At 53.5% G+C, this 16152-nt stretch overlaps 1 protein-coding gene across 3 annotated transcripts in view; it reads right to left on the bottom strand.

The window, feature by feature from the left end:
- Window positions 1-16152, bottom strand: part of PLXNA1 (plexin A1) — a 121747-nt gene that overhangs the window by 15418 nt on the left and 90177 nt on the right. For all 3 annotated transcript variants that reach the window (XM_065642996.1, XM_065642994.1, XM_065642995.1), the window contains exons 21-26: window positions 14861-15003; window positions 11385-11641; window positions 7284-7350; window positions 2172-2318; window positions 1279-1438; window positions 599-702 (exon numbers count right to left, since the gene is read on the bottom strand). In XM_065642996.1, coding sequence (XP_065499068.1) covers window positions 599-702; window positions 1279-1438; window positions 2172-2318; window positions 7284-7350; window positions 11385-11641; window positions 14861-15003 — 878 coding nt within the window. The remainder of the gene's footprint in view (window positions 1-598; window positions 703-1278; window positions 1439-2171; window positions 2319-7283; window positions 7351-11384; window positions 11642-14860; window positions 15004-16152) is intronic.

Here is a 16152-nt window from a genome sequence, read left to right on the forward strand (position 1 = left end):
GGGCCTGTTGAGATAGGACAAGGTTTGATGGTTTTAAACTAAAGGAGGGGAGATTCAGGCTGGACATGAGGAAGAAATTGTTGGCCCTGAGGGTGGTGAGAGCCTGGCCCAGGTTGGCCAGAGAGGTGGTGGATGGACCATCCCTGGAGACATCCCAGGCCAGGCTGGACGGGGCTCTGAGCAACCTGAGCTGGTGCAGATGTCGCTGCTCATGGCAGGGGGTGCACCGGGGGAGCTGGGAAGGTCCCTTCCAACCCAAACTATTCCATGATTCTATGGTTCTGCAACAGCTCAGGGGGAAGAGGCCAGAACAGGAACACACCAGAAACCTTGGCATGAAAATGGTAAGTAAGGTCAGAGCAGGAAACAGCCTCTATGAGTCCTGGACATGCCCCTTTTAGTGCTTCCTTAAATAGAAGGACCATAAATATGGGGCCCAGGCAGGAGAGTGACTGCAGACCTCCGGGCCATGGCCCCGCATGAGCAGCATGGCCTGGAGAGCTGAGCCCAGGCTCTGACCAAGCTGAGGAGAAAGATGAGATGCTCAAGCTCAAAGCAGCTGTGACAGCTCAGTGGTCTCCACCACAGACAGCCTTACCTGGTAGTGGGCCAGGGTGTTTAGCCTCTTCCAGTCATTGTCAATTTTTGTGGTAACATCTTCGTCCTGCAGTATGATCCGGGCCATCCTGCCCTGCCGCCACTCTGCCCCATGAAGGAGAAGGGCTCGTGGTTAGTGGGGGGCCTTGGAGCACAAAGCCGAGGTGAGGGCAGGAGCACAGTCTGGGCATCAAGAACAGAGCCCTCCCACCATCTTCTGAACCCCAGGACTGATGATGATCAATATGGTGTTGGGCAAAAGCTGTTTCTAAGTACTCAAGGAAAGATAGAATCAATCTGACCCCAGCGACCGATTCCTTCGCTGCTCTTCATCCTCCTGCCCCTCCTTTAGGAACATGACTATTAACACTGTTCTCAACTATTGCTGGCCTCCTTGGACCTCAGCAACCTCAAGCCTGCAATCCAGACCACGGCCAGAGCCAAGGAGGCTCCTCTCTCCATCATCTCTCCTGGCAGGACCTACACTGTCATGCCAGAGGTCCCCACACACAGTCAGTGCCACCAGCACAGCAGAAGAGGACAAGCACAAATGCTCTGGTCCTGTCAGGTCCCTTCTCCTGTAGGAGACATGGATTTTCCTGCCTTGAACAGTTTTTTTGACACTTCTGCTCTTAGTCGTGTCCCTGCTGCCCACAGGGAAGTGCTTGGCCTCTCTCTTACCCAGGTCCATGTCTCCAGCTTTGGGTCGCTGGGAATAGGGCACCCCCTTGTAGACGGCGTCCAGCAGCTTCTCTTTCACCTGCGTGATGGTGTCGCAGTTCAGCACCTTGACGGGGATCTCCGGGGCGTTCTCGTTCTCAGGGTTCACGCAGTTGAGGGTCTGCACAGCACAGGAGGGGCAGAAAGACTCAAGTGAGAGGTGCAAAGGCAGGTCCATGGGGCTACAGCTGTCTACAGGTGACATCTTCTCACCTCCCAGGCCACTGTGGAGTCACAGCCACATGGCACATTCCTGTTGCCCCTTCCTCCCCATCTCTCCCCTCCACCCTCAAATCTCCAACTGTTCCAGAAAGGCAGTGCAGCATCAGTGAAGGAATACTGGGCCAGCAAACCACGTCACCAAAACCTGTCTAGCCTGAGTGATACCCAGGCACACTTCACTGGTGAAGAACCAGCTGCAGGTTCAGCTGGACAGAGGAGATGGCTCATATGGAGGAAAAGTATCTCTCCATCTCCTGCAGTCATCTCAAGGCTTTAACTTTGATCCCCACCCAACATGAGCTGCTGAATGTTCCAAGTAGCATCTCTGGCCCCAGGTCTGTCAGGGCCATGGGGTTTGCTGGGAGAGGCATGGAGCGGGGTTCAGTTCATGTTTGGCTTTCTCAGCTCCACAACATGAGCAAACCTTGCCATGCAAAGACCCCGTTTCTGACTGTAGCTGAGATGGGCACCATACAGACAGGGCAAGAGGCGCCCCAGGGATGCTGGAGAGAAGAACGAGAGACAAATCACTCTCTGCAAAGTACTTTGGGTGCCTCCAAGATCTCATGAAACAGCTGGACCTAGCAGCGCTGTCAAGCAGCAGTACCAGCGATGCTTCCGCTTGTACTAACCAGCATTTTGTAGTCAATCTGCTGCCGGATGAGCTTGTCTTCGCTGAGGGAGTAGCGAGCCTCTCCCGTGATGGCATCAATGGGTCCCTTCTCCATCTGCTGCTTGATGGCACAGTAGAGCATGAAGAGCGGTTCCCCAGCACACTCCTGCGGCACAGAGGATGGAGGAGGAGGAGAGAGAGGGGTGAGAAGGTGCCAAGCACCAGCTTTGCCTTTCAAGAACCACCACCGTATCAGGAGCTTGCTGTGGCCCGGCAGCATCAGGCCCCATATGTGGCTTTATAGTGTCCAGCCCTTGCTCAAGACTGCAAGGAAGAGGGGACATGGTAAAATTCAGCCCGTGGAAGAACTCATTCTCTCCTTCCCAGCCTGCCAGAGGTTGTCCCTTGTCTATCAACCCCTAGGCTCAGCTTACCAGAGCTTCCAGACACTCCCCAGTGATTTTTGTTCATTCTACAGGCAAAAAACAACCTAAAAAGGTTAAATTCAGGGCTAGTGAAGAGCAGGTTGAGTCTGGGGACTTTGTATATGGGATACAGCATATCTTTTCAGCTGGCCCAGCCAGGAGAAGCACCTGAGGACTGGAAAGGGCACAGAGCAGTGGGACAGCCCGGGGGCTCTTGCCCAGGGATCACAACGCAGTTCTGGCATCTGCCAGGAGCCCAGTCTCACATCAGAGAAGGTCACAGGAGGTTTATCCATACGACACCTGGGCACTGCCAGCCAGATCCACTGGGAAGGAAAAGTGAGAGAGCAACTCGCTGACAACCCAACCCTGAGCCTCCAGCTGATGGAGGGGACCAGGCAATGAGGTTTCCTGCAGTTAAACCATTTGTCACCTACGTGTCCCCACTGTCAAACCCCTCCAGTCAGAGCCGGCTCCAGCCAGAGCCACATCAGCAACTATCTTGTAAGTGAGAAGGAGAGGAAAACTGGACGAGACACTTCTCCCAAAGATGCTGCAGAAGAAAGGAACAGCGAAGGACCCACCGAGGTTGGAGGCACCAACCTGTTTGGAGCCATGTGTTGGTGTAGGGGGGCTGGTAGTGGACACCCCCTTTCTTACCCAGGTCCCAAACTGGCCCTGAGTTGCATCCCAATGAGCCCTTCCAGATACAGACATTAATCCTAAGGGGGAAACAGGGTAAAAAAACCCAAAAGGGTAAAAGGGTCTGGTGGGAACAGAGATGAGGGGGGAGAAGTCTCAGCAGATTTTACCCCACCAGCACTCGCCCCTCCCTCCTGGCCACCTCACAAATAAATTGTCCTTTGGTGCAAAGTGTGGCTGCTCTCCCTGTCACCATATGCTGTTAGCATCTCGTTAGCATCTGCGGTAATTAAAGAGACAGCTGCTAACGAGTAGGAACAGGCATACATCATCCCCAGACCTTCCGACAACATGCCTGTCTTTGAAATTATGTTTCATTTGCAAAGTTGGCTTCATTAAGGCAGCTTGGAAAAGCGAGAGACCCAAGGTGGGTGCTACGCTGCAGGTTACCAGGTGCCCGCAGAGCCGCGAGCCCCCCGCCACCCCCACAGCACCCGAGCCCACCCCTCCAGGGTGGAAAGACTCGAGTTGCTTCTTTTTGTTGCTTGTAAAAGCCTCCTCATAAAACTTTCCAAGTCTGCGGAAGCGGTGTGGATGCAGGACGGCTTGGAGCGGGATTCCTGTTCACATCTGGCACAGCTGCTCCCGTCTCAGCCCACGGATTTCCCCTTTCCGGGTGAGCACGGTTGCTGCCCCATCATCTGTTCCAGTGCTCTGGCACCCTCAAAGTAAAGAAGTTTCTCCTCGGACACTGGCTGGGCTGATGGGGAATAAATCTCTTTTTGGATGTTCTATGGCCTCCCTGGAGGGATGGAGGCATCGGTGGGCCTGGTGATGGGTATGTCCCTCCTCCAGCACCATGCAGGCTTTTGAGGGCTACCGCGTGCCCCAGGATCCTTGTCTCTTTCTGACCTGTCAGGCACTCTAATGCCAACCAAAACAGCCCCTCTGCCCTGCCCCCCTGACTCTGCGTATCCTCCACGTTGCAGCTTGGCTTCCCTGCCTGTTCCAAATGTGTCCTATACTATTAAAATCCCCAAATCACTCACTCCCAGCCTCACTGTCCCCACCAGCTCTTGAGGACCAAGTGGGCAAAGATGCTGCCGTGGGTCACAGCTCACTGAGCCACGACAGATGAGGATGGTTTAGGGCTCATCCCTGACAGAGACCACCAAAATGAACAGAGACCACAAAAACGGGCGCCACGCAGTTGCCCCGGGATGATCTCCATGGGGTGAGATACAGGAGGGGACTGCTGAGATGGGGCTGGGTGGCTGGGGGTGTGTGTGAGGGGGGTTTGTGAGGGCTCCCCGTGCAAGCCGAGCTGGAGCAGGGTGGCTGCAAACCCCCCCGTGCACACAGGCGTCGGTACGCAGAGAGCAGGCTGAGGCGAGCCAGCTAGCGCTCAGACTGGCTTATTGACTAGATCTAGCTCATCAGGCACCTAATATTGTGCATTTTTCAGCGCTTGCCTCGATTTATCCCTCTCCCTTTCCCCAGGGTGTCTCATTAAGAGTCTGATAAATGCTACTACAGGGTCCCCGGGAAAGCGCCAGCCCTCGCTGGCTCCCCACGCTGCTGGCCCTGGGCAGGAGGGCTGTCCTGTCCCTGTCCCTCTCCCTGTCCCTCTCTCCAGCTCATCACAACACGATGCCAAGTGCCTGGCCCTGCTTTGGACAGGTTTGCTGAGATCTGATCTTACAGCCAGGCATGTGTTCGTCTGCCTCTTTTACCTGCACAATTACCGTGGTTTGGTGCAGTTTCCCTGCTGACACACTGCCATGGTACCTCTCCATCTACCCCATGGGTTTCTCCCGATTTTGATGCCACCTGTGATCCTCACTGCCAGGAGACAGGAGGAAACGGTCCTGTGAGTCTCCTCAGGTGGGACTGACCCAGGAGAGGCCATGAGCACATCCTCAAGCCTCTTCCAGTCTAACAAGTGACCCAAGTGACTGAGTTTCAACCACTTCCCAGGGGAGATGATCCCCAGCACAACAATCTCACAGCCAGCAGGATTATCCAAGCCCTCTGCATATGTTCCTCCTGTAATGGTGCATCTAGATCACATTTCTCTCTCCTGCTGCTACCACCCAGAGATCAGAGGCATCTTCCCCTACCAAAGTCATGGCATAGCCAAGGACTTTTTAGAAAGTCCTTGTCCAGGTCCCATTCCCACATGTCCCTCACTTGCTACTCCTTATCCTCAGACCTGCCCTGCACTGGTGATGCACCTGGAAGTCTCTCCAAAAAGGGAGAAGGCTGTACAAGGACAGATGTAGGACAGTGGTGGCACATGAGCCAACCCAAAGCAGCTTCTGAACAAGGTGAACAGGCCCCAGGTCACTGCCCACATGGCCCAGCCCAGCCAGGGACATGCTAAGGGCATCAAGTCACGCGCGTGAACGCAACATCCCCAGACACCACTGTGGGTGTTCAAAGGCTGTGTGCCGCACTTTCCTTGGCCAAAGCACAATCTTGTCCACTTCAAGGAGCCCTGAAGGAGTTTATCCACAGCAAAAGCTCCTCCTGCTTGTCCCATCAACCCCGCAGAGCCTAAAGAGCCATCTGCCGATGTCCTACCTGGTCCCACCAGGCACTTCCCACCTGATCCCACCAGGTACATCCCACCTGATGGCACCGGGCACATCCCATCTGATCCCATCAGGCACATCCTACCTGATCCCACTGGGCACCACCACTGCAGTGTGGCCCTGCTGAGCAAAGCCCCAATACGAAGACGCAGCAGGTTTGACATCTCCCCGTGACTGGCACAGCTTTTCTCCTCTCCCACCCTGGAAAGCAATCCCTGTCGCACGCTATAGCTAGATTTTTATAAATACAGGCTATCCCCCGATGGAGGCAAAAAGCCAAGTGCATGTAAGTGATATTATAAATCACCCCTCGTTGACGATCACTTGAGTTCTGCACAGACTCCTGTTTGCTCTCATCTCTTGGCTGGAAATGGTTCAAACCCTCTTTATCTTAATGAGGGATGAAATCCCACAAAAACGGCTGCGTGCCACCCAGTCTCGCTGCACTGACACCAGGCAGGATCCCAAGAAACGGCTCTGCTGACTGACAAAGACATGGTGGGACCAGAGACACCATCCACCCCGCCGGTGTCATCCCAAAGCAGCAGCAGGACTGAGCCCAGTGATCCATGAGCTGGAGCTGCCGCCGTGTAACCCGCACAGCTGCTGGTGCGGCTCTAGCAGGTGGAAGCACCAGTGCCAATGGGATAAATGTTCTTGACATGGGATGCGTGAACCAACGGTAAAAGCAGCCCTTACGCTTTGGCATCCTCTTCTGCTACCCCCGATGAAATTGGGGGAATGGTCAAATTCAGGCTAATGGGCTCGTCAACGCAGACAGGGGCACAGGGAGGTCCAACATCATCTGCACCCTTGTGTACACGTGGTGGGGAGAGCTGCATCCCTGGCTGCCCACAGGCCCTGCAGGGTGTCCATCGCCACTGGGGCATCTTTTGGAGGGGAAGAAGCAGCAGAAATATGTGGGGGAAATGATACCCCTACCACGGTGCTTCAGTGTCAAAGAGATGAAGGAAAAGCAGCAGAATTATGTGAAGAGCACAGCACATCAAACTACAGCTTAAAAAGGCAGAAACATCCTCTGAGTACAGTCATGTCTACAGAAGGACCAGCTTCTGGGGCTTTTTCCTCCCGAGTTACACAAGTAGAGGCAAGGAGGGAAGAATGGGGACCACCCTGAAGGGATTCAAGACTCAGCTGAGTTACTTGAGGTTTATTCTTTCTCCAGGCACTGTTTTTAAGAAGATCTCAAACCCACTATCACTAAGCAATCATGGTCTAGATTTCATTTCTCAATCTCAGCTATTTCCCCAAAACAAGACCCAGAATCACTGATCACATCTCAGAAACACAGGATGGGAAGGGAGCCCTGGGAAGTGATCTCTGCTCCAGGGGGGAGCGGCAGCACTGAGGAGCACATCAGCCCAGGCTCCGGGTACCACCTCGCACATCCCAGTGTGGTAGGAGCCACCTCCCCGCCCACACGAGGCTGCCATCCCTTCCCAAACTCACCTTCAGAAACTTGTACAGCAGAAACGTGAACCAATTTGTCAGCATCTTCTCTGCCACTGATTCCGTTCTGTAGGGAAGACAGAGAACAAAGCCATCAGGAGAAGATATTAAAGGTCCCTGATCTCACTCGTTGCCACAACTCAGCCTTGGACTGTGGCTAAATTATTTTTCTTTTTAAAAGGTCACATGTGGAAAGGCAGGAGCCTTGAAGCAAAGGGGCACAAGCAGACAGCAAAATCTCTCGTGCAAAGCCTGCCCATCTGCAAGGCTGAGCCAACGGGAGCGAGAAGCAAATTGGTCTCTGGTGTATTTGGAGATCCAGAGAGAGCCAAGCACGGCCGTGTCCCATGGGAAGTCCAACGCAGGGGATGACCAGATTCCTACCTCACCCTGGTACCTTCTACTTAAATGAAGTTTGTTTCTTGTATCGCATCTCATTGGAACCAGGCAGCTCCCTCCCCAGGAGGATTGTGTGAGACACCTAAGCCAGGTAAAATGTCACCAAACATACCTCAGGCTCCTCAGTTCAAGCATGACCTGAAGGGAAGACCTGGGGTTGCAAGGCAAGGCCAGATCCTGGTCCATGTTCCCATGCCAGGAACACTTTGTCCTACAACACCAAGTGTCTGATCAAGCCAGATCCATCCCCTCTCCCCACCGGGAGCTGCTGCTGACTCCTGCTCCTGCGATGTCCTCAGCACCCCTACTGCCCCAACACAGGCTCGCTACTGGGTGACATAGGACTTCCCAATAACACCCAAAGTAGCTCTTGATCTCTACAGCCTCAAAGCCCAGGAACCACAGCAGAGCAAGAGAACAATCACCACCAATACTGGAGAGATAAGGAAGGTTCTCCCCAGCAGCCTGTGCAAGGTATGCTCAGAAGAACTGCTGGAGGAGAGGACAACTGGTTCTTGGCACCCAGTGGTGGTGACGGTGAAGATTTAGGAGGCCATGCTCTGCACCGTCACTTCTCTTTCACGGTGCCTTTTTTTTTTCTCATCACATTCTTTCACGAAGAGGATGGTAAAATACTGTCCCTGGTTGCCCAGAGAGATGGTGGATGAACCATCCCTGGAGACATCCCAGGCCAGGCTGGACGGGGCTCTGAGCAACCTGAGCTGGTGCAGATGTCCCTGCTCATGGCAGGGGGGGCCCTGGGGGAGCTGGGAAGTTCCCTCAACCCAAACTATTCTATGATCCTATGCTGCAACCACCTGCTCTGAAAGTAGTTTAAAAATGGAGCCGTGCCTCTCAGCTTATGGAGAAGCAGTTGAAGGAAGCAGCCAAAACTGCTTTGAGAAAACCTATAAACCACCATTAGTTTCCTAGTTCAAATCCAGATGCCATCATGCTTCAAAGCAGCATAGCAGAGAAGGTCCGGGGGGGTCACCTGTGTCTGTTCAGGACCATCACCGCACAGCAGGTGCACAAGAGGGAGAGCAGGATCCCACAGGATGGGTGTGAGACATGGTAATCTGAATAGGACATGGGGACCGCAGGGTGGTGGCACTACAGCCAAGACAGAGGAGAGGGACAGCCTGGCACAGAGGGAGCTGAGGGTGACACGGGGCCCAGCTGAACCACGCAGCCCTACAAGGGCAGCTCAACGCGCCTGTCTCTGCACCACAGCCTGGTCTTGCTGCCATAAGATTAAAATTCCCTTTAACATGTGGAGTATTTTTAAAGTGGCTTTCACTCCTTTCAAAGTAAAAATGCCAGCCAGCCCCTCGACCCTCTCCGGTGAGGCTTCTTCAGCTTATCCACCCATTAATCACCAGATCAGCCACTTGCAAACACAGACGCCCCTGAAAGCACAAGCAATACTAGTAACTCCCCAACGTGGCTGCGTTCCTGGTGCACCAGGGGAATGGACACAAACGGCTTCACTCAAGAAACAAAACCCAGAAGGAATCTGAACCTCAGAGCCACCAGGAAGAGTCCCACCACCCGATGCCATGTACCGCCCAACGGCAACGCCATGCCCGGCAGATGGGACAGGAGCAGTTCCCGATGGCCAGATGGCTGGGGTAGCAAATCCACTTTCTCAGAGTTTATTCAAGCTCACTCAGGGTCATATGGCCCCATCCAAGGCTTTTTCTTGTGCTAATGGGGCTTAGCCCTTTTTGCCCTCCCTGGAATAGTCTTTAAACCATTAGGGGATGGTAATACCTGAGCCTCCAGAGGAAGGAAGCTGTCCTACGCCTTTACAGGAAAGATCAATCCATCAAGAGGAAAAAAAAATAAGAGAGAAGGGACATTGGACTTTCTCCTGAAAGTCAGAGGAAGGGCTGGACTGAAGCTCTTCAGCAGACATCCTCCCCAGCCCCAGGCCAGGTCCTCTGCTGACGAACCTGCAATACTCATCTGAAGTGCCACCACCCGAGCTCCCGCAGATATTTGTCTTTATCTGCAACAGAGCCAGATGCCACAGCAACGGGGGGATTATCCAATAACAAAATAAATAAATAACAGCTTTCCCCAGTTAGATCAATGTTAATCCAGTTGCCCTGGGCAGTAAGCACACTGTCACACCCAACAGCAGGGCTAATCCAAAGGATGGAGCAGCACAGCCCTCCGCAGCGCTCACTCCGCACCACGGCTACAGGAAGAGCAAAGTCTCTTCATTAAATACCGCTCGGGGATGCACAAGCAAGGTCCCGGACAGGGGACCTTGTCCCTGTCCTAAGCCTCCTGCAGTTCCACCTGCCATGGCTTCTGGAGCTCTGTGGCTGGGGACCAACAGTCCTTGGGCCACCAGCTCTTGCTGCACCGGCACGGGCTGGGCTCTGCCCCATAGCTCCACCGCCACGGCTGTCGGCCTCCTCGCGCTGCCTTTTATTTATATTTTATTGATTTACTTCATTCTGGAGCTTTGCTCTGATGGCAGCAGCTTCATGATGCCTTGAGAGCCCCAGGAGCTGGAAGTGCAGTTTAAATATTTCAGTGAAGCCTGGTGGTGTGGGGGGTCAGTGAGATGGGAAGAGCCAAAGGATGCACTCGGAGAACAGGAATGGGGACAGGGGTTGGCACCTCCAAGACCCACCCCTCTCCTGGCCAGCCCCAGGTCTGCCCCACACCCCCGTCTCTGGCACATTGCTAATAAGGTGCTTTGAGAAATTATGGGCATCCTCGTAATTGATAAATGAAGCAGAGAAATTAAGCAAGCAATGTGCCTAAAGAAACCAGCTGAGGGAAGGTAGCAGAGATGTAACTGGGACCAGCTCACATCTGTGTCTTCTCCCCAGGTGTCTCCCCAGGGTCAGGCACACAAACCCCAACTTTGCCATGAACATTGGTTGATGTTTGAAAGATGCTCTGGTTTTCTTGACCCCTTCTGATGACATGCCACCCCTGTGGCTCTCAGCCATCCCTGCACCTTTGCTGGAGCCTGGTGGCACCAGGCTGATGGAGGCACAGATGGGGAAGCCTGGCACAGCATGCGAAGAGAGAAGATGGCACGGGGGGCCTCGAGCTGGGCTGGTGGAGCTTATTAATTGTTTTTGTTCAGTACTTGGTATATCTTTCAATATTCATCAGCCCGTGATGAAGGAGAGCTCAGAGCTATCGTTAAATATTGATGGGCCAGGCAGAGTCATGGCAGGGCTTGGCAGGCTGCCTCCTGCTTGCACTCCCTTCCCAGCCCCAGAGAGACTCCCAGCTTGCGAAGACCTTCTTGGCTTTCCCAGGAAAACCCCCATGTGCCAGGCAAGGTGGGCAATCCCCGACGAATCACAGAATCAGAGAACAGTTTGGGTGGGAAGGGCCCTCCCCAGCTCCCCCAGGGCCCCCCCTGCCATGAGCAGGGACATCTGCACCAGCTCAGGTTGCTCAGAGCCCCGTCCAGCCTGGCCTGGGATGTCTCCAGGGATGGTTCAGCCACCACCTCTCTGGCCAACCTGGGACAGGCTCTCACCATCCTTCTCATCCCTGCATGCAGACAGGCAAGGAAACGCTTGACCACAGCCACAGTGCCGACATTGCCACAGCCAACACCAAACGCGCCACTGATGGCATCCTAAAGGACACCAGCTTGTGTCCACATGCTCAGAAGAGCCCGGGCACTGTCCCACAGCTCCAGCCTCTCGGACGGTCACTCACCTCCTCAAGAGCAGCTTGGGGTGGTTCTTACTCTCCAGGTTCTTCTCGATGAGGTCCGAGAGGAGCTGCTTCAGCACGCCCGTGGCATACTCCATCTCGCCCTGCAGTGCCGTCATGATGAGGGACGCCACGTTGCCGCGGTCCCGCATGGAGAAGCTCCTCTGAGCCTCCAGAGTGCGGATGAAGGTCAGCAAGAAGTGCTTCTTGTTCAGGAGCTGCCCAAAAAGGGTCAAGGACTTCTCCACGTTTGCCTGGACCTGCAAGGATAGAGCAAAGCTGGGAGATGGCCACGAGGGTGAGGGCGATAAGAAGAAAGTGTCTGGGCTGCACAAGACCCTGGATTCACCCTCATCTCCCAAGAGAAAAGGACGAAAAAGGGTCAAAAATCAGCTGGATTTGCTGTCTCTATACTACCAAGCTTCCTCTTAGGTGATCAGCCTCAGTTGCCTCCAGAAGTGTTGTCTGGTTTGTAATATCTCAGCATTAAGTTAACACAGTCTCAGGGCATTGATGTATATACATGTGTGTGCCTGTGTACATACATATACACACACACAGTTGCATACAAAGACACTCTCCCACGCATGTGCAGGCACATACATGCACTTCCCTCCCATAAACAAACACTCTTTCTCTCCCAAACACACACACAAATTATAATTTTCAATTTCAACTAACAAGCAGCTCAATTCCCACCCAAGTGACTGCAACACACGCTTCGGGTATTGCACAGAAAGCAAATAAAGCCACAGCCCTGAGCTCCACCAGCAGCAAACCCGCCTGGTTTTGTGGGGCTGGACTTCAGACAGAAAATAATAGCAAAAACTTGGCTCTGCCCCACTCCAGACACAGCCTGGAAATATTCCCTTTCCTCTTGAGATGTTTGAAGGTGGATTTCTGGCCATGTTTGACCATGCAGGACCCAGCAGGGATGGGGCCGGGATGTTTTCATCCCCGCACTGCCACTGTCAGCCCAACTCTGGCCAGCCCTGAGCACATTTCTTAGCAGAAATGACCATTTTTATACCACCATTTCCCATTAGAAAAGATGGTTGCCTCTGAATAAAAGCCTTGCTGTGATAAAATGTCAATTTTAATGATTTTTTTTTTTTATTTTCCCCCCTTGTCTTCCTGATTGGGAGAATAAGTGAAAAATTTCATTTCATGTCGATATTTGGAGACAAAACAACACTTTTCATTTCAAAACACCAACTCAACGTGAAGAACAGAGTTTTGACACATCAAATCATTTCGCTTCAATCAAAACTTTGGATCGTTGCTCTTTTGTTCAGCAAAATATCTCACAGTTGTGACTTCCCCTTCCAAAATGCCGTTTCCCACCCAGTCCTTGTCACTTCTGCCACACAAGCCCCAGGTGCCAGGTGTCCCCTCGCTGTCACCCTCATCGCCCAGGTGAGCAGGGAGCATCCCAGAAGGGCGATGGAGGAGCGACAAACCCTCTCTGTCCCCATTGCACCCCACAAGCAAGCGTGTGGCTCAACTTCCCTTACTGCAGTTCAGAGGATAAACACCCTGCTAGGAACAGAAATGCTTTAAATTATGTTTTCCTGGAGTCCCTCCCTCAAGACTACGCAGGGACCTCGATGCAGTGATGCTGGGAACTCGGGCAGATGCGTGAGGTTCAGCGGCATCGGCTGCTCCCTCCAGGGATGCAGAGATGCTGGTTGCTTCCTCAAGCACAGGAAGACCCGAGAGCCGGCTGGAGCTCAGGGGATGCACTGGAGACCTACCAGCCCCACCAGTAAAACTGGGGCAGAGGGAGATGTGCTGCATCCCCACCCCTGCACACAGCTGGTGCTTTTGTAGTCAAGATCAGGCAAAGGAGACCGTGGGACGAGAGGTTTTCTCCCTTCAGCAGAGCACTAGCATCTCCATAACATGCGAAATGGGTCCTGCCCTGCTGTGATCATCCCGTTGGAGCCACGGTGGGGTGCTCGGGAGGACACGAAACCCCCAAAACAAGAAGCACAGCAATGCCTGAGCCCCCCCCACATGCCTGTTGCCTCGCTGGGCCCCTGTGTTTAACTTGCTGATCATTAGCAGAAATAAATGATAATACCGAATTAAATATTCAATCAGGCTTAAATTTGCACAAAGCAACAAACCTCCCCCCCCGCAAACCTAAAGAGGAGGGGAGCCGGTACCGACAGCCTGATGCTCGCTGCGGATTAGCGTGTGCGTGAGCAAGCGCCGTTTCCTTCCCATCACTTGCAATAGCTAATGTTACACTCTGAGTAAAGAGACAAATAAAAGCAAACCTGATTAAATTATATGAAGCTTACACAACTGTAGTTGCTTTATTTAATCTCTTTTGGGGAATTTTTTTTTCCCCTCCTTTGCAACTTTAACTCCTTGTTTCCCAGGCCAGGCTGAGCTGGTGTGTTCTATTGAGTAGGATGTTTTGAATTAGGAGCTGGAAACGGACAAACTCCCACCCAGCCTGTCACGGCCAATGCAAATTTCCTCCTCCCATGCTGTTTTTGATACCCTTTCCACCCCTTTCTCTTTAGGGAAAATCCTTTAGAGCAAGAGCAGAGGTGAGAGGAGAGCCAGGCGTTTGCACAGCCAGGAAGGGCTGTGCCCCAGGGACGGCTCCGCTCACGCCTGCTGCAGCTCTGAGCATCCGGAAACCCGAGCTGCAAGGGGAAATCCATGGAAACGGGGTTCCCCGGGGGAAATCCATGGAAACGGGGTCCCCGCCGCCCTCCGGAGCGGGGATTAGGGAGCAGGGAAAGAGCAGGCAGAGCGCCAGGGCCCCACGCTGCAGCCACGCTGGCGTACAACACCAGCACGTGTGCTCGCGGTTGGTAAGAGCTCGTTGTGTCGTAATTAGTGACCGTGCATCTTGCACCAGGGCCGTTTACTTCTCCTAAACACATTGTGAAGCCCACGTCGACATTAATTACTGTGCCGGGTCAGCGGCGGGGGGAAGCTAAGGTGACCCCCCTCCTTTCTCTAATCAAGAACAGCCTCGGCAGCCCAGTGAACGAGAAGCCAATTGCTGTGCAATTGCATGCACTAAATGAAACAGAGGTGGGGAGGCCAGGAGAGGAGAGGGAGGTGGTTTGGGGAGCAGGGGAAGGATGCCAAGGATGGGTTCTGCATGGGGAAACAGAGCCAAGCAAGCAGGCAGTGTTGGACGAGGCTGCTAGAAACGAGCGGCCGGTCAGGCATCAAACAAACCCAATTGAATAAAGCAAGTGCTGTAGAAAATGACAGCAGCAATGATATTAATATAAATATTGATATTAATGTCACAGAGAGCAGTAACCACTCAGCAGCAGGTCTGCAATTCGCCTCAGCTGACACGTGGCGAGATGCTCTTCGCTGCACCAGCACACGACCAAAACATCTCTCCGGCCCTACGCCTGGGGCACAGGGACTTGGACTATGCAGGGGCACATCCCCAGCGTGAAACACTACAGGGACAGACAGGCAGACAGACAGACCCACACCTCCATCTCCTTCAGTACAGGATGGTCTTCTATCCCTGGGAAGAGAACCCGCATGGCGTAGGTGCGGTAATCCAGAAAGGGGATGCCAGCCCCGTCCAGGTCGTTGGTCAGCTCGTTAATGTCTGTCTGCAGCTCAGCGAAGGCTGCGGTGGGAAAAGGAGAATTAATTAATACATCGCAGAGTCCCAGCATAGAGTTGGCACCCAGCCCCCATTCGTGGGACCCCCACAAGGCATGAATTGGCTCTACATCCCTCCCACCCCGCAGGCTGTGATCACCGTCCCCATGGCTCAGATGGAGAAATTGAGCTGTGGAGGGTGGGGGTGACTTCCCCAGAACAAATCCAGCGGCAGATCGGGGAACAGGACCACCAGGTCCCGCGGGGCTCAGATCTCCCCTGCTCAGCACTCACAGCCTCCCAGGGGTGATGGGGGCAGCAGGGAACAGCAAGGCTTGAACAAAGCCAGAGCTTCTGGGGGAAAACATTAGCCTAAACCACAAAAATGTCCTCATTTCTTTTTGACCTAAATACTACTGGAGAGAAGAGCTTGAACACACCCTCCCTGGCATCTCCCAATCCGAACAGAGGCAGCCGCAACTCCCAGGGGAACGCGATGCGGGGGGAGTCCTGAACCTTTAATTGCACCTACAGGGAAAAGCTGACGGGAGAGGAGTCCTGGAGATGCACCAGGGAAAGGGGTTGGCGGCAGGGGGAGAAAACCCTCAGAAAAATCAAATTAACGGCACTTTAAAGGGAGCTGAAAGCCAGGCAGAGGACTGCAGGCTCGTCAGCCTGATGAGAAAAAACAAACCGTCAGCTTGAAAGGCGTGCTATCTTATCTGTAACTAGTGGGACTAGAAAAGAGAAAAGGCAGGGAAGAGATTGTGCCTTTTAATTAAAAGCAGATCCTTTTATCTGCCAGCTGTGGAAGACAAGACACCATCCCCTCCACCAGCTCCCTCCCCTCTCCCTGTCACCGATGCCATCCGCAGGCATGTGTATGGACGGGGATTTGGCGGAGCAAAGGGTTTTTTCTTTCTTCCCCCTTTTTATTCTCCTGTTTTCAGTGCCTGCTCCACCTGCAGCACCCAGGCTGGCTGTGGCTGCCAGGGTCAGGGCCTTGGGAGCCAGCTCGGGGCAATTAGGTTTTATCAGAAGGATCATACAAGGAATTCTGACCAACTTCACAGCATCTGTCTGTCACATAATGAGACCGACTGCCTGCTCGCAGGCTGCCGTTGCTACCCTCCTCCCTCTCTTTTCTCCCATTTGGAGAAATGGAGGGGAATTC

The sequence above is a fragment of the Caloenas nicobarica genome, chromosome 11 (genome assembly GCF_036013445.1).
Source record: "Caloenas nicobarica isolate bCalNic1 chromosome 11, bCalNic1.hap1, whole genome shotgun sequence".
Lineage (NCBI taxonomy): Eukaryota > Metazoa > Chordata > Aves > Columbiformes > Columbidae > Caloenas > Caloenas nicobarica.